This window comes from Leucopleurus acutus (genome assembly GCF_964270905.1).
Source record: "Leucopleurus acutus genome assembly, chromosome: 6".
Lineage (NCBI taxonomy): Eukaryota > Metazoa > Chordata > Mammalia > Artiodactyla > Delphinidae > Leucopleurus > Leucopleurus acutus.
Genome location: NC_139149.1, coordinates 58,902,558 through 58,921,565, shown reverse-complemented (window position 1 = coordinate 58,921,565; position 19,008 = coordinate 58,902,558). Strand labels below are relative to the sequence as shown.

The 19,008-nt window shown below is 40.1% G+C and overlaps 1 protein-coding gene across 1 annotated transcript in view; it reads right to left on the bottom strand.

Moving 5' to 3' along the window:
- Positions 1–8,467: 8,467 nt before the first annotated feature.
- The window catches only part of ITGA6 (integrin subunit alpha 6), a 75,553-nt gene continuing 65,012 nt past the window's right edge, over positions 8,468–19,008 (bottom strand). The window contains exons 24-25 of the mRNA XM_082841147.1: positions 16,015–16,140; positions 8,468–10,555 (exon numbers count right to left, since the gene is read on the bottom strand). Coding sequence (XP_082697273.1) covers positions 10,394–10,555; positions 16,015–16,140 — 288 coding nt within the window. The 3' untranslated portion in view covers positions 8,468–10,393. The remainder of the gene's footprint in view (positions 10,556–16,014; positions 16,141–19,008) is intronic.

Sequence of the window (19,008 nt, the reverse complement as noted above, 5' to 3'; positions counted from 1 at the left end):
TGTTGGCCTTCATTCATTCGTAATTCAGTGAAAAAGTCATTAGGTGAGACTTTGGATTATGATTGCTATGATTCCCTCAAAACACGTAGCTGGCTACGGTCATCACCTCAACTTGCAAATAACCGCGGGCAAGGCACAGAGTTAAGGCCGAGGCGCGAGTCTTTTGCTTCCTGGACACTGTCCTGTCCAGCCCCCTCCTCCACTCTCAGGAGATCAACTGAAAGGCTTTTTCAAAAGGTCCTTTTCCATTTGTTCTGCCTGTGGAGGTGCCCCCACTGTCTGTCAGGAAACTATAACTTAAGATTCTGTAAAAAGCCTGGATCTACAGCCATGTCCTCTTCAGAACAATGTGAGTTGCCATATTTCACTGATACTTAGAATTTTTTTTTTCACATTTTAACACTTCACAAATCAATAAGGTCTTACAATTCCCATCAGAACAGGTGTTGACATTGCCTATGTTTTTGATCATCAAAACTTGCAGACTGGGTATCAGCTGTCTGGAAGAAAATCCTGAAGAGTGAAGCGCCCTCTTAAGAAATGCTGCAGGGCTTCCCTGGTGGCGCAGTGGTTGAGAGTCCGCCTGCCGATGCAGGGGACACGGGTTCGTGCCCCGGCCCGGGAAGATCCCACATGCCGCGGAGTGGCTGGGCCCGTGAGCCATGGCCGCTGAGCCTGCGTGTCCGGAGCCTGTGCTCCGCAACGGGAGAGGCCACAGCAGGGAGAGGCCCGCGTACCACAAAAACAAACAAAAACAAATGCTGCATCACAATACTATTTTTTGGAAAAGACATTATTCTGAGCTAAAGGTTAATATAAAGAAGGTTATATTATAAAGGTTATAAGGTTATATTATAATAAAGGTTATATTATAAAGAAGGTTATAATATAAAGAAGTTCTTGGAGAATCTTAATTTATTTCACTTACTTTTTCCTATTATTATATGTACAAGGAATATGATTAAAATCTGTCTAAATGTATCTAGAGCTGTTACTAAGATAAAATTTTAAGGGATAAGAAAGCATTGTCATTGGCGACCTTTTAAAATTCTTACTAGGAGGAATATCAGGAGACAAACTGTCTCTAATGCAACTGGTAATTGGAATTGAGATAACCTGGGGAGGGTACAGGAAGCCAGAGACAATCCCTCACTGCAAAAATATTTAAGGCATGACAATAGTGGAAGCCAAAGAATAAGCGCTTTCAAAAATAAGGGAGCATTCGATATTGTTAAATATGCTCCAGCAGTCAAGTAAAATGAGAACTGAGAAGTATGCTTTAGACTTAATAACCAAAAAGCTGGTGGTGGCTTTGGAACAAGTGGCTTCATAAGAACAGTGATGAGGAAGTAGAGATGATAACTCTACTTATAAATAATAACTCTACTTGTAAATAAATACAGTCATTGGGAAGGACCACCGTGGAGTTGGTTTATTTATATATTTTACAATGGGAAAGTCTTGAGTATGTCTAACTGCTGGAGGTGAGGAACTTATGAAGCAAGCTGGATATAAAGAAGAGGGAGAGCTTAAGTGCCTGAATAGGGTCCTGGAGGACTGGAAGCATTGCCTTAGATGGGAGGAGGGACACATCTTTGATTGGGATGCGTTATCAGTATGTTTAAGAAATGTGTGGAATTGATATGGGCAGACCTGGGCTGGAATCAAGGCTCCACCACTTTCTAAATGTGTAACCTTGGCTAAGTTGCTCACTCTTACTAATGATTACAGCCATTTCTCTTTCTGTGGCATAGGCACTAACCAATGAAGCAGTTATTTTAACAGAGAATGCTGAGGCCGTCGTATAGCCTAGTGGAGAGAACATTTGTGTGTTAAATCAGACCAGGGCTCAAATCTAGTCAGGAAATTGAGAAAATCCTTATACAATAATTTGCATTTTGTGTGTGTGTGAAGCAGGAGGTGTAGTGTGCTTGAAGCTAAAGGGAAAGGTGGGAGAAGCTCACCGGATAAACCATCTAAGGAAAGGAAATTCAGAATAACCACGTCTTCTTTTGATAATCCTTCTAGAGATGCGTTAGGGTTGACGGATTTTACTTTGTATTAAGCAGGACTCTTGCAGACTCAAGTACAGAAAACCTAGTTCAAACCTCCTTAAATAAAAGACCATTTTTTTCTCAAGTCACTGAAAAACTCTTCGAGTGGTACATCCAAAGCATCAGTGTGTCCTGCCCTTCTCCTCCTCTTTCTTCCTCCCATATTTCAGCTCTGCTATTCTTGGTGTTGGGTTTCTTGTGAAGCTTCCCAAGGCTGACTCCCTGCATTATTTTAGAGATGGACAGAGTAGCAGCAGGCTTTAGTCCCTGATGGGCAAAAGCTCAGTAGTGAGCACCCCTCATTGCTCTAGAAAAACACTAGGATTGACTCTGGCCAGGCTGGGGCCATGTTTCCAGCCCTGGAAACTGGAAGTAGGTGTGGAGAGGTGGTGGTACACACACACCTATACCTATCCAACATTAGGGACTGAATTAGAAGAAAGGGAAACAGCAGATTCTTTCATCTGAAGGGATGCTGGGCAGGTAAAGAAACAACACATTATTTCCATGTTCTGCAGACTGGTATTGTGTTTTCTTATGAAACACTGCGATTTAATGGAGACATTCAATCCATGAAATGTGACATTCTCTCACAGAATAATGATTCTTTTCTCTATTTTTATTCCCTTCATTTCCAGATTATTTAGGTCAGATAATGTGCATACACATTTCTACCCTCTTTTAGAGGAGATTTAGAAAAAAGAAACAAGATTCACCTTGATGTGACGTATATCTTGGAGAATCAGGTTGATCTTAAAAGCAATAAAAGTATTTTCAATCCAGCATTAGCTAGAAGAAGGCAGTTACATCCCCTCTATGTATTTTCTTTTAATTTCCTAGATCTTTTACCATTTTCTTTGGGTGAGTGACCATATCAGTCGGAATTCAGGGCATAAAAATAGAAATCATTCTAGATATTGCTGGCATGAAGGGAATTAATTCAGGAAATTACATGTATACAAAATAGACTAAAGTAGGCTCTAGCCTGGGCCTCTGAGGATAATTTCTAGAACAGTGACCCATCTGGGGACTTCTGGAAATTGAGGAGAAGACAAATACTTGTAGCTGCACTCCACGGTCAAAAACAGCAGAAAAGAGACCACCACCAGTCAATCCTTTCTGATACTTAAAGCTAGAAGACACTTAACACTGAACCTCCACAACCGTGTCTGCCTGTAGAAACACCCACTGAGTCCACCTTGCAGATCTCAAATGAAGGAATATAATTCATAGACTCTAATTCACGTGCAAAATCCCTAGCTGTAAGGGAGTCTGGAAAAGTACTGTTAGCTTTCCAGCCCTTCTAACTAGAAGAAGGGTGGAATAGAGGTTGGGCAAGCCAGTCCACAGGTATCTACCACAATGGTCTTAGGCATCTTATTCATTTGTTTTCTGGCAGGAGTAGTTGGGTTGTTTGTGGTGGCAACAGGCAAAGGGAAACTGAAGACTTGTTGCTGCTTGAGAAAGGAAATGTCAAATTCAAAAACTTAACTCTTAGAGTTAGCCTGACCCTTACTTCAGTCTTTTTGTTTTGTTACTGATTTAGAGAAGTCACTATAACCAGACCAACATATCACTGCTTCTGTGGGTCAGCCACCAGAACTGGCGGATTGCTCCCCATTCCGTTGTAATGGGATTCACTGTAATGGGATTTTGCTTCTAGCAGGGCAGGTGTCTTGAAGGCATGACCCATAAGAGTAGCCTGAAACGAATGTTATCTATCCTGTCAAGACAGTGAAAGCTATAGACTCACATATAACAAATACTAAAATGTGCCCTGATTGCTCTTTATCCACAAGTCTGAGGATGTTAGGGGGTTGGAAATTGTATAAAGTGAGTAGATTGGTGTCTATTTCCTAGAGGCCTCCTAGGTTATAATACTGTGTACTCCATATACCGTTTTATAGATGAGGAAATTAAACCATTAGGGGTAAGTAAACTTGCCCAAGGTCACACAAGTAGGAAGTGGCAGAGAAGTAACCTGAACCTTGAATGAAGGTCGACTCCATAGACCCTTGCTGCCCAACGTGTAATCCGTGGACCAACGGCATTGCAGCACCTGGAGCTCATTAGAAATGTTGACTCTCAAGCTCTTTTCCAGGCTGTCTGAAGCAGCACCTGCATCTTAAGATCCCTAGGTGATTCTCAGGCATGTGAAAGTGTGATGAGGACGGCTCTTAACCACTTTGTTGATTTAAGACTTCCTAACCAGGGTGGCTTTCTCAGTTTGGTAAGCGCCCTAGAAGTTGTTCCATCAGCAATTTGATGACACCATAGAATCAAACAGACCCCCAGTTTTCCTAGGGAAAAGTGCCTTGTTTTTTTTTTGGACTTTAACAAGGTCTTTCAGTCGATGCATTGTGACATGTGCGAGGGAGAAATGGGAGTTGTTCCAACTGTCCTTCCAATGACAGACTTGGTCTAATGTAAGTGATGTAACTCAAGCACGAGATGGGCTCTGTGAGCACATCCTCTTCTGCATAGCAGTAAAGGTATAAGCAACAAAGCTACAACATGCCTTCCCATTACAGGAAACCAAAGAATCAATAGTGTGGGTGAAGAACTGAGGAAGGGTTCAAAAACAAATAATCCTTTCTTTTTACACTCTTCCATTTCAGAAAAAAAAAAAAAATCAAGAAGAATCAGTACATAGCAATTTCAAGATGCCTACAGACTGACTTTGTGCGCATGCTCCCACCCCAACCCGCATTCTGGTCATCGTATTAAGGGCTTGAAACAACTGAACACAGAAGTAAGGTCACTCTCGTTGTACAAAATGACCTATGTTGATAAGCAGTTTAAGAGTCAGGCTCCCAGTATTTTTTAGTTAGTTACGGGTACTTGGACTTGCAGATTATAGCTGTAACAGGTAAATCACAGGGTATGATAGACCTTGAAGAGTGAGGAAACGAAAGGTCAGCGACAGTTAAACTATGTTTCCCCATCTGTAAAATGAGGAAGTAGAACTAGATTTCCGTGCTTCCTTCCTATTTTAACATTTTATGAATCTACGTAACAAGTGTGATTATAAAAATAGCTAACATTTGGGCTTCCCTGGTGGCGCAGTGGTTGAGAGTCCGCCTGCCGATGCAGGGGACACGGGTTCGTGCCCCGGTCCGGGAAGATTCCACATGCCGCAGAGCAGCTGGGCCCGTGAACCATGGCCTCTGAGCCTGCGCGTCCGGAGCCTGTGCTCCGCAACGGGAGAGGCCACAACAGTGAGAGGCCCGCGTACCACACACACAAAAAAAGCTAACATTTAGTGAGCACTTTCTGATCATCTCATTTATTCCTTATAAAAATCCACGAGATAGGTACTAAAATCAATCTTACTTTACAAATGGAGAAACTGGGGCACAGACAGGTCAGTCACTCACCGGGGTTATATTTCTAAGAGGGGAAGTTAATTCATACCCTGGCAGTCTGACTGCAACCTCACTCTTGTTCAATCACCTCCTACTTTATGGCAAATATGCCTCTGGCTTCCAAGCTCTCATTACTTGGAAGCACCACACACAGAGATAAGGCATTTCCACATAGAGGGCAGACCCCTTGTCGTAAATATTCAGGCCGTCCAACGACCTCTATAGCAGCTCTCAACCTGAGCTACACTTTGTGTCACCTGGGGAGCCTTAAATAGCACTAATGCCTGGGGTCCCACCCTCAGAGATTCTGATAAAGTCAGTCTAACATGAGGTCTGGGCACTGGGACTTTTAAAAAATGTTTCTTAGGAATTCAAATAGGCAGCCCAGATTGAGAATGACTACTTCCAATTTTCCAGGAATGGGGTTTGTTCTGGAGGCAAGCTCTACCCACGCAGGACCAGGTACTGACCTTATGTGTCAACCGTTCATACCTTGATGCAAGATTTTTAATCTGCTACTTATGTAAATTTACCTGTGTTCGTCAGTACCATCTGTTATTTTAGATGAGCTTCCAATAAAAGGTCAGAGCCCATGTCTTATTTGTATGTGTGTCCCCAGAGCCTAGTACCATCCTAGAAATTTTATTTCTAATTGGGAAAAAAATGATGAAACCACACCTAACCGTCTCCATATTACAATCACAGGATCTGTTACAGTGACAATAACAGAATCTTAAATCTCACTTAAATCTATCTACTGGTTATTGTTGAACTGAATACTTATCTGCTAGGCTTCGAGAGAGTAAAAGAAGCACACTCTGTCCCTGTAGTTTGAGATTTCTTGGGGATGTTCTCGAAGGATGAATAGTGTGTGAGAAATATTATCTAACCTCTGCTAATACGATATGTCTCTGCTTATTTCCATGACCCCGGCACAGGCAGCCTGACAGAGAGATGGTTCCAGGGTCAAGGCAAAGAGATTGAGGCACTTAAGCTTTGCTGACTGCTACAAAAATCGCACTTGTTTTCCTTCATACCAGTATAGCCATCGACCATTACCTGGTTAGCTTTTCCCTTTGTGGTGCCTGGTCTACCTTGCACTGTGCTAGACAAGTTTTCTCACCCTGACTTGTGTTTTACAGTTCACTTACCCATAGAGGATTTAACCAGGAATCCCTTTATAACACTTCCCTCCTAGATGGGTCTGTTGGTGACACCTCTGCAGACCTGGCCTCAGCCACTAGCACACAGCACTCTCACAATCTAACAGCTGGGTCAGAGTCAGCAAAACCTGTTTTTTAAGGTACAAGAGAAAGAAAACTGTTACTCGCCATTTGACCATAATCAGGAACTAGTGGAGGAACAGATGCCCACTAGCTTCTCTGCAATAGCCACTCTTCTGAAATCATTCTTCAGTTCATTTTCTCCATCTCTTTGAAGCTCAGTGCACGTGGTTGGACCACGGAAGTCCAACCAAAGGATGGACCACCCATCCTTTGGTCTCGAGGAACTGCCTTGAATCATTTACTTCATGCGACCCAAGCGGATCAAACAACCCTTCCACATTCCTGTTTTCTCAGCTCTGGGGATGTACTTATGTGGAAACCAGCCACCTACAGCATTCCACTCTTTCCTCCTTTAAAACAAAACAGTCCGTCAGTCCCAGCCTGTCTTCCCACATTGTCCTTCTGTGGGCTAGGGTACTAGAGATGAGCTTCTTATTAAGATGTTTTCATTTAGGGTAGAAGGCTAGAACTTATCCTTACTTCCCTGGTCTGGACAACTTAAAGCATTCCCCACCGACATCTACCCCACATTCTAGAATATTCTGAACCACAAGGGCATAACATAAGCCATGACTGTGCGTGACGCACTGAGAGGTTGTGGCAATGACACGTCGGTGTTTGCAGACGGGTCCAAGGATCCCCTGTGATAATACCACTATCACTCCTAGGCGTCCCTGTATTTTGTGAGAGGGGGAGAAGCAAATAGAATCACAGGAGTCATATAAAGCACTGCCAGTGACCTCCAGCCAAGAGCATGTATGCCACAGCCCTAGCCAGACCACAGTTACTGACACTCTTAACAGTTATGTTGATTATACATTACTGCAGTGATTTAAACCGGGTACACCCATAGGGCTGTGGCTAATCAAGGGTCACAGCCACTGGCCTATCATTAAAAAGTGCCAGTCACTCATCTCTTTGGGTGATAACATCTGTCTGATCTTCCAAGAACTAAGAAAGCTAAGACTTAACACGTTACACCAAGTACAATGGAAAACTATTACCTAAGAGCCTGGGCATATAATACATTTTAGATTGGAAATTTATTCAGGCCAGGGCGTGCTGTATTGTCTGGGCGCTCTATACATACCTTATATTTATTAAACTGTGATAATCCAGCTAGAGAGGTTTCATAAAGTTGCTTAAATTTAAACGAAATCCACTGGTGAAGAAAATATTTTCTGACCTGTCAATTCTGCCAAATCAGTCCTTGGTGACCAGTATGATGAGTCATGTCACAGCTGGCCTGCTCTCACATCCAAAGTGTGTTCTAAGAAGAAAGCAACTTGGCCATAAGAACTTTTCGCTTCATGCCATGGTATCATTGCTAAATGACGCATCATAAGCCTTTGAAGCAAATGAATCAACACATACAGACATCTCCCAATTTGTAGGTATCTTGAACAAACCACCTTTAAGATCATTTTCTTTTGAAAATATCCTCAACTGAACAGTAGAGCCAAAACGGGGGAAAACCCATCAATCACATTTACATTGCATTTTGGGGGGGGCACTAATATCTTTGGCTGATGTGAGATTATTCTTAGTGTCCCATATAAATAAAAACACGAAAAACTTTACAGTTTAGTTTGATGAAATAAAAAGAAAGGCAATTCACATTATTTATAATTTCACATATACAATGCTGTGTTACTAAGCAATGAACACTTTCATAAAAAAATTTATTTCACACTTTTATACAAATATCCACAGGTATTTTTCTAATCATGAAATAATTTCACAATGCTAGTTAGTATAAAAATGTATCAAATGCAAACAGACCAGTGACTTGACTTGAGATGACATTTTTAACAACTATAAATTTAAACACCACTACATTCTTGCTGCTTTTGTTGTTGAACCATCCTTGTACCCCCCCCCCCCCACCTTTTAGGACATTCATTTTTATAACAAAGGTCTATAAACACTTTCAAAATATCAGCTTCTGAGCAACCTATACGCCAGTGCACTAGGTTGCAAGTTACCTAAGCAAGAAACTGAGATTTTAAACACTGTTATGACCTGTTTTAGAGAAATCTTTGTAAACAAAATATCACTTATATAACTATTTTTGTTTTGAAAATTCCAAAGTACAACTAGTATCTTAAGGGCATAACATTTCTGAAAAGAAAAAAAAAATTAAAACTACAAAGGAACAATGGCACACGTAGCTGTATTTTGTTCTTTTAAAAGATTCTGAGATGCTGCTTACACTATAGCCAAACAAATTAGCACCTGTTTGCTGTTGCGCCCCATATAACTTAACATTTTGAAGTACAGTGATTTTTTAAAATTTAGTTTTCATATCTATTCAATCTCTATTGAATGTATTATATAATAATATCTTCCTCCTCCCTCCCCTTCATCTTTAAAATTAAACAATTTTAAGTTCTTTTTTAGAGTAGTCAAAGTCTTTTGGGGGATGCAGACAGGAGAGGAAACAAAGCAAAAAACAGAACATCAACTCACTGATTAAATGCTTCCAAGAACATTTAAAAATGTCAAAGCCACAATGTTCTGACTTTTGGTATCAAGTATTCAGTAGTCTTACGCTGGATCGGTTTGGGTCTACCCTAGGTACTCACCGTTTCTTTCAAGTCCTGAATATACAGTATTTTCAGCAGTGACTAAACTGCACTAAAGTCCAACAAACAATCCCATCATTTCCAAGAGTTCCTGAAAGTTGTAGCATGAAATTCAGAAATATCACACAGAGCTCTAAACTAAAAAATATCTGCTGTCTTTAAGAATTAACCATCTTACAGTTAAATCCTATTTCTTAAATGTTTCGGGTCTGGAGGGAGGGGGTAAGGGCTGCCATGAAGGGAGATGTTTTAATAACTTAAACTTATCTGTAAAGTATAACAACTCTGATACATTTATAAAGAATTACTGTTTTCTTTAGGCAGTCAATAATTTAGGTCCAACCAATGACCTCTCGTGTTCTAATTCTGATTGCTTAATCCAACCTGAAGGGTAAACTGGAGAATCTTTGGCCTGTTAGTCAATAACAAAATGGTTTGTAAAAAAGAAAAATAAATACCATATACAAATAAGTATAACTAGCATTCAAATCTGTTATGCCTGTGTGTTTTAGTGAAAGGGGAATTAAACCTCTGTGTATTTGGTGTGAGCAGGTATTCACACATCTAGGAAATGGAAAAACATGGCAGGATGGCAGCATCACCTTCTATTGCACACTTAATTTATGGGAGCACTTTAAACTGAACCCAGCTACCCTGACGGCATAGTCTTGTAACACAGGACAGTTGACTTGCAGGTTCTCTGGTCCTGCGAGAAGAACGCTTGCAGAGGTGGTGCCGGGGTCAGGACGGTCACTCTGTTGGTGCAGTGGTTGTGGTGGCTTCTTCCAGCTATAACATCAAGAGGATGTGGCAGGTCCTTCCCCAGCACAGGTAAGTCAGTCACACCAAAAACAAAGGCAACCCGGAACATTAAATTAAGGCAGTTAAAGAAAAATCCATTCCAACAGCCTTCAAATTGGCCGTGCAAAACAGGAGCCTCAGGCTACAACAACAGTGTCCACAGTTAAAACTGTAGGCTTGTACTGTGTGTAGTCTGTCTGAAATCTGTATTCAGGTGTTGAACAGGCTTTTCAATCCATTTGAATTTCTGGGTTGGGGAAAACAAAAAGCAGTTTGGGTACTGTGAAGCTTTTTTGGCCCCCCTAGGAGTAGCTTTCATTTTCATTCCACCTTGTGATCCACTGTTTTTTTTCAAGGTTATCATTATATTTTTCATCTTGGATCTCTCGCTCCTCTTTCCGGATCCTTACAGCATGGTATCGGGGAACACTATCGTCGTACCTAGAGCGTTTAAAGAATCCACACTAGAGGCAGGGGAGAAAGACACAGAAACAAATTAAATAATTCCAACAAGAGCAAGTCCACTAGATGGCAATGTCTAAGCTTTCTGTTCACCTATGCCTAACTTTGGACTTGGACAAAGAATAAAACACATGGTTTTCTTTTAAGAAGGAACCAATAGGTCAAAAAGAAATGGTAACAGCCGGTGGGGATAAACGGAAGAGAACAGCTATAAAACTGGAAGAAAAGTCCCTTTTTCCATCTTGTCCTTCCATCTTACAACAATGTTAGTTGCCTCTAACAGTTGAAGCGCTTATGAAACAGTGCTTCCATTTTTTATAATCGCAATACTGTACGTAAAAGGTCTAATTTTCAGATTATTAGAACATCATGTTAGTTTCAAGAACACATTTTTTTTCCAAGGCCGTACACCAAAGATTATTTCATGCCCTCTTCCACTAACAAAATGGAAATCAGGTCACAAATATTTTATAAATTACTACTTGAAGTGGGTCAATTTAAGAAATCTCTCCTCCAAGGCTCCAGTACTTATCTCTCAATAGCTAGAAGGTAATTTATACTGCCTGGATTTCCAAACAAAGCTTCCAAACTAAGCTGTTTCATTAATAAATCATGTAGTAACTGTGTCCTGCAATAAAATCATTTATGTACTGCAAGGAATTTGAGGAAACTATCACTTGACTGAATTTCAGAGCATCCCCTAATTTCTTTTTTTCTGGCGAAAAGACAACATTTACATTTAAATTATTAATGAATATATATTTTATTGATCTTTAAAAAATATTCAATCTGATCCAAAGTAGATTTTTATTGAGAACATATCTGGAAATTTAAAAATCAGATTTAATTTTTTAAGTGAATAAAATATATATGTATTTTTTAAAAAGATGTGTTTGTAATTTAAAAATGCAGATAAAAGGTGGATGAGGAAGATACTTAGAATGGTTGGTTAATGTGTTTACTATGTGACATCAACAGGAACAGAACATTTGTTTTGAATGATGTTAAGTTATAAGAATGGCATGGGACAAAATGAAATTATGTACGAAGTTATCACTGAGTCAATGGGAAAAATGGACCAAGAAGTTTTGTTCTAAGGCCTTTTCTATTTTCTGCAAAAAAGCCAAAACAACTATCTGTTGCAGTATGTGGCTCTTCCCCATTTAAACAAAGAAGAAATCAAAGGTGATACAGAAAACTGAAATGGAATTGGGATTCATCGTGACAGTGCCATGGAAAGGGATTATAGGGGTAATTCTACCCTCTCATGCCCACAGAAATGGAAAAAGGAATCTCTGCCATTCCCATTTCCGTGGATTTACAAATAAGAAAAGCCAAATACAAACTTAAAATCAACTGAGACCCAAGGTTGAAAAAAATCTCTAGGAACAAGGAACAAGGTCAAATTCCATTACAACGTTCTGAAATAAACTGTCCAGAGCATTTTTATATTAGAATTTTGTATATTGAAGGCCATGTGGCAAAGAATCATCTTCTGAAGTTGACCATAATTTCCATCACGCCAATAGTTAGAGTTTGTTGCAATGGTCTTTGACCCATGGTAGATATGCAGGGAAAGGAAGTTGCATGCTTAGCTCGCATAAAACAATTTCTGAGCAACAATAAAAGCATTCCAAGCCTTCCCCCATCACTTCATAGCAAGGAGATCAAAAAGATGACAGTGAGAAAGGCTTCTCTTCAAGAGAAACGCAATGTTTCCAACATGCAATAGGTTAATGAGGCAGTCAACACAAGCTTCTATCTGTGGGAAATTCCAAAATGGACAAGAAATCTGGGATGATTTCTTATGCATCTTTGAAATTCCAAGTGAGATGCTACATACTGGATTAACAACACATGGCAAACTGGGCTACTGTGGAGGTCTAAAGCCTCCTTTTTTTGTGTACATAGGTTGCCGTTTTCTTCATTGCTGTGGGTAATGTTTAATAACAACAACAACACCATGAAATTACTCACCTGCAATGAAAGATGCTTTGTGCATTTTTTAAAAACTGTAAGCTTTCAAGTGAAATAAATAAAATAAATCCAAGCAAGGCAAGCCAGTGTGGACATTTGGAAACATCTGTTAATGGGACACACACAGCAAGCTGTTGCTTTTAAAGTTAGCCACCACAACCATAGCGGGTCCCACAGCTAGCAATTAAAAAACATTGATCAATTACCAATTACAGAAGTAGATCAATACTACGCATCAGAAGTAAGCCTCTCTTTATCAGACGGCTGAGCATGGATCTCAGCCTTGTGATATGTGGCATCATAATGAGCCTTCTTATTTCTCTTGAAGAAACCACACTATAAGGAAGCAAGGTATTTAGTCAGTGTTAACAGTTTTGTGTATAAAAGCTAAACAAAAGAAAATCTCAGATTTTAACCTGTTTTCTACTTACAGCTTGTTTACAGAGAGACCACTATGCATCAACCAAAAGGGATCAGCCCCTGCGCTATACTGCCCGGTGACAGCAATTAACCCAACTCTATTACCATGGGTCTCTGGTCAAATATTTACATGGATGACATTAGCTGATTGATTTTTCTCTTTGTACCAAATCCTAAGGACCAAAATCATCCTAAAAGGGAAAATATATACACATCTGATTACAGCTTTGGGTGGTTTCTTCTTGCAGGGAATACGGGGTCTAAAAATAGGCAAAAGATTGACATCTACAGTTTACTGATTCAAAGTTTAAAGAACAAATTCTCTAAGGCTTAGCACAAATCCAAATAAAATAGATTCTGTGAATATTTTTCTGCCCTTCGCAGTGAATTTTACAGAATAAATGCCATTTGCTTGGGGGCCTTGGTGGGGGTAAATCACAAAATAAATTCAAATACACTGTCATGAAACGACGACAGCTGTCATTTTCCCAAATTCTGAACCACCATGTAACACTTCAGTGGTAGGAACCTGTGCTCCTCAGGTTAGGTCACTCTAAATGAGTATAAAGGTATAATTCCACTTTCTACTATAATTTCCTCATTCAACCGTGGAGAACTTTTTCTACTTACTTTTATCTCGTTCATAAGGCCATGGAAGTGCCCTTTGATATATAACTTGATTGAACAATTTCTGACCTCCTGGAAAATTCTGCAGCCTAGCCTAGCAACTCACGAAGTACAAATCTTGATCTGCTTTGTACAATGTGGTAGCTACTAACCACGTGAGGCTATTCAGATTTAAATTAAATTTAAAAGTCAGTACCTCCGTTGCACTGGCCATATTCCACGTGCTCAACAGCCACATGTGACCAGTGATTACCATAATGGACAGTGCAGCTTCAGAACATCTCCATTATTACAGAAAGTTTTACTGTGCAGCGTTGATCCAGGCTGTTGATCTAGGCTATTCATCTGGATATTTATTTCTGACATTTATTATACAGTGAGCACAACCCAGCCAACTTTCAGTAACACGTGCTAGTAAATATCGTGGGATAAGGAATGAACCACAAACCAAGAAGAGTCCTTGTTATGCCTCTAACTTGGCAACATTTTTAACATCCATGGGCGTGAGCATCTTTTTTTACAAAATGAAGGTGACTGGACCAGGCTGGAGGACTTTTCTCTTATACCCTCAAACAAAACCCTATGCAGAATCCCTATGTTCAAAGCAGATAAAGTCACAACGGCTCTGGTTGAAGTGGGGATACTGCCCCTAGCCCCACCTGCGTAGCTTCGTCTTGGCACCTACGTGGATGTGCAAAACTCAATTCAAAGGCCAGTGAACCAGAGTCCTCTCTGGTCCTCAAAGTCTATTATTTTAGCACATAAAAGCAAACAGTTCAGTTTCAGAAAGAAAAGCATAAAGTAATAAAAATGATTTTCATGGGGGGGTTGTTGTAGAAGATGTCTAATTACTTTAGAGTTCACTTGTGAGTCCGGATACTTTAGAACATAAAAAAAAGGAGAGAGAGATCATCTAGTCCAACCCACTTACTAAGCAGCTAAGGCAAACCAGTGCCCCAGGGAGGTGAAATGATTTGTCCAAGATTATATAGCTTGGGTTTCTTAACTCTCAAGTTACACTCATTAGAGACTGCCAATAAGATCTGCTTTGAAAAAGATTGTTCTTGTGACCTCTTCTGGAGAGCAGAAGGTCATCCTCAAATATCAAACCTTGCATTCAGTTTTTGATATCAAAATAATTTCCAGAGCATCTCCTATATTGGCTGGCTGTGCTCATCAGACAAACCTACTACCTGAAGTAAACATCAGAGGTAGGACTGGCTAACATCCCATGGGAGGATGGGTCTTGGCATGAGCAGATACCAAGCTTCAATCACACAACTGGAGGACCCAGGAAAATTATCTCAGAAAATTATCTTGGCAAGAGGAAGTTACTTGAAAAAATAAAGTGAAAAAGAGATGCCCAATATTTGAAAGTGAGAATATCCTGAGCCCTGTCCATTATACTCTTGGATCCAAGGAAAAGATAAGGATAGTCTGATCCTAGATATTGTCGGTGGAGTTTCATAATCTGTTAACCTCTCGACCAGACGTGTTTGGAAACCCAGAATTTTTGGCATTTTAGAAAAGTAACACACTGCATACATAATGTCACAGTAATCAAAACATTAGTATTTCTGCAGTGAGACTAATGAGTAAAGGATAAAGACCATAAAGAGCCTCTTTTCACATCATGTCAAGTTGTGCTGCTGAATAAGTCATTACAAACTGAGTTTTTTTTTTTTTTACAAGTTGTGATTGTTGACAAAGGTTGATAAAGGTCTGTGAACCTCCATTACTCACTGAGAATAATCCAAAATCTATAGGTCATAATCTCTGGCAACAAAAGTATGCAACATCTCATACATTTTTTGTAATGTAGACTATTTACTGGTAGAAAGCAGGCGGAAGATACTACATTATATTTGCAGGACCAAATTCTAATGAAGAACATTATATTAAACACGGATCTTCCTTATGTTTGATATAGGCTATGAAAACTACTCTGGGATTCATTAATTTCATGCTTTCCTATTCCTAATCTAGCTGCAACTGTAACAAGCCCCAACTGCTGCCATGAACATTTCTTTACGAAAGTTGAAATTAACCGGGATACAGATTCTGATTAATGTGATACCCAACAATTTGGCTTAGATTCAGAATTTGATCTTAGATGAAGAAAAGGTCATAGTGGTAAGATTTTTTAAATTGTTATTTGCCAAACGTGCTAAATTATATGTGAAAAACACCAAAATTTACACACTTAAGAAGCTCCTTATAATGTACAAATACTATATACCTTTAAATACAAAATGTTAGATAGATATTCAGATGGTCATTGTATAATTCTCGAGTTCGCTGTATGTTGGAAAAGTTTCACAGTAAAATGTTGGGAAAAGGCAGCAATGAAAAAAATATACTATCAGCGTGAATTTACTTTTTAAAAAACCTGAAATAAAGTTTGTATCACAAAACTCAAGTGCCAGATATGACTTACCTTCCATAGTAAAAATACTAATAAAGCAAGCATCAAAATCCCAGCAAGAATAGCCACTAGGATGATCCACCAAGGTACTCCTGAATGTTGAGCTACAGTCTTCGAGGGAAACACAGTCACACGAACCTATGGGGCATAAAAGAAAGCAATATCATTATAAACTGAGGCGAGAATTAACCCATGAGTTTATATTACTAATTCTGCTTCCAGACACATTTTGGTCAATGTAGCCTATGGACAGGTGAGATGTCTTTTTGATGTGAGATCCCTTCCTTTAGTAATGGAATACTGCTTTAAGAGACGTTTCTTGGAGATCTTTTCCCAGAACCTGGAAAATGCTGGATTGTGGGGTTTTTTTAAAAATAAATTTATTTATTTTTATTTATGTGTTGGGTCTTCGTTGCTGCATGTGGACTTTCTCTAGTTGCATCGAGCGGGGGGCTCCTCTTCATTTCGGTGCACGGGCTTCTCATTGTGGTGGCTTCTCTTGTGGTGGAGCACAGGCTCTAGGCATGTGGACTTCAGTAGTTGTGGCTCACGGGCTCGGTACTTGTGGCTCGTGGCTCTAGAGCGCAGGCTCAGTAGTTGCGGTGCACGGGCTTAGCTGCTCCGTGGCATGTGGGATCTTCCCGGACCAGGGCTCAAACCCGTGTGCCCTGCATTTGCAGATGGATTCTTAACCACTGCGCCACCAGGGAAGTCCTGGATTGTGTTTTGACAAAGTAATTATTTCTTTGCTAACTTATGTTTTTAAAATTTTTTGTAATCAACAAAAGTAGAGAAAATTGTATAATGAACCATCATTTATTCATCACCAAGTTTCAACAATTATCAATAGGGACACAACCCCAATCTTGTTACATCTATATAACCTGGTATCTTTTTGAGAATGGTCACCTCTCTTAATTAAGCATCCAACAATGGCAACAAAAGGGTCTGTTTATGCACAATAAGCCTACATTCCTCCCTCAGATTTTAAAGACGTTATGAAATATAAAAATAGGGATGGAGCTATTAGATGGTATTAGAGGCATTAGACGGATACCATTCTAATTCTTCCTTAGGGTTGAAACCGAGCAGGACCCTACAGGGCGCCCCCAGCTGACAGCTACTTGGAACCACAGGACTGAGATGGTCATCTCTGAACATGGAAGATTACCTCCTCTCCAGCACGTAGCCCCTCTTTTCCCTACATAATCTCTGAGCAAAACCTGGGGAGTTGGTTCTTTGGGATATGAGTCCACCTTCTCCCCCGGATTGCCAGCTTCCTCGACAAAGCTATCTTTTCTCTTACCTAACACTTCTCTCTCACAACTGGATTCTTGAGCGACAAGAAGCCAAACCTGAGTTCAGTAACAGGATAGCAAACTAAAGATCCTCATAAGAATAAAATTTCCTGAAATGGCTTGGTGTCATCTTCTACAAAATGTGTTTAGACAAACTAGACTCTGGCTTCATTCACAGGCAGCTTAGAGCTTTAAGTGGCAGCTGATGAGAAGCTTAAGTTCTAAACACTTGATAGCTGGCAAATACCAATTAAATAGAAATAGTGTTTATTTAGAAATCTAAAAAGTTGCTTATGGCAGTTTGCTACGACTTGGTTACACGGGTTTAGAAATTCAAGTGGAGTTTTGTAACGCCAGGAGACTTTTTTTTCCCAGGAGATGATCTTTCAAAGCACATAAAAGACCTGGTGAAAGCTACAAATATGATTTTGTAAACTATACTGATTAGAGATCTACCAGTTTGAAGTTTCTGATATTTTTGAATTTAGAGAATATAAAGTGAAGGGTAAAGAAAACTTGGAAAAATTTAATTTCTGAGAAATGTTTCTATTCACGTATTCTAAATTAATATTGAATTCTGGATGCTGCCTAAAAATGCTTCTATGTCTACACTGTGATTCAATACTACTATACTAGAACTCTTTCTTTAAAAATCTCTTAAAGTACTTCCCTTCCTACTTATCCTAGAAAACAGCTTCTCAACCTCCTTTGGCTTATGGAATATACTTAAAAAGTAAGAAATGCTTTCCTTTAAACATTTAATAGGAAAGAATTCACTTTTAGAGTTTTTAGCATAAACACCTTTCTCAGCTACTATGTTTCCTGTTATGCTCTCAGTGAGGTTTCACTCAAGCTCCCAGCCCCAGGGAGGGCCTCATGGCTCACTTCTGTTGCCTCCCATCCCCCAACAGGTGTCCTAGCTTTAAGCTAAAACAACCCTTTCTTGAGATTACTGGTTCAAGCAGAGGGGTACCCACGAAGTGGGGAAGAAAGAATGGTGAGAGACTGGTGAAGAAATAATATAGTTGATGTGACTGCTAAGACAGACTATTCTAAAATAAAAAGATTATTTCAATTAGCCTATGCTTTATCTCATTTAACTTTGCTCCCCTAGTATGTAGCACAGGGAAGCCACACAGTGTGTCCCTGGGGCAAGGTGACGACTTGGAAGGGCCATCCTCATGTTTAAGAATAAGCTCTGATGAAACCTTGAAGTGGAGAGTGGAAACTGGTCCACGGCAAGGGCAAGCAGCCTTATAAGTCACACCGCATACCAGAGCCTTTTAAATGGCTGATCATAGGGGGAAACCATGCCCATAAAAGGCTGCAATCCAACAGCATAAGGGCTGAACGAGGTAGTTTATTTTGCGGGTTGGGGCTGGGGTGGTGTGTAGTTTTAAAAACTAAAACAACTCACTGTGCATCAAAGACTGAGGACTGATGCTAGGGGCTGGGCCACACATTTAAAGGCCAGATGTGCTCTGCAAACCCAGTGTGTCCAAGGCCACAGTGCAGTCCAGGAAGGCGAGAGAGGCCAGTCAGCAAGATTTTATTGTTTGTTTCCTTAAATTGTCAACTGTGTGTGTGTGCGTGTGTGTGTGTGTGTGTGTGTGTGTATGACAGTCATTCTCCAGCTGGGACTGAGAATGGGGGTTGTGTGGAGCTGGCCTTAGAATCGGGTGAGGGGAGACCAACTGTGAGCTGCGAC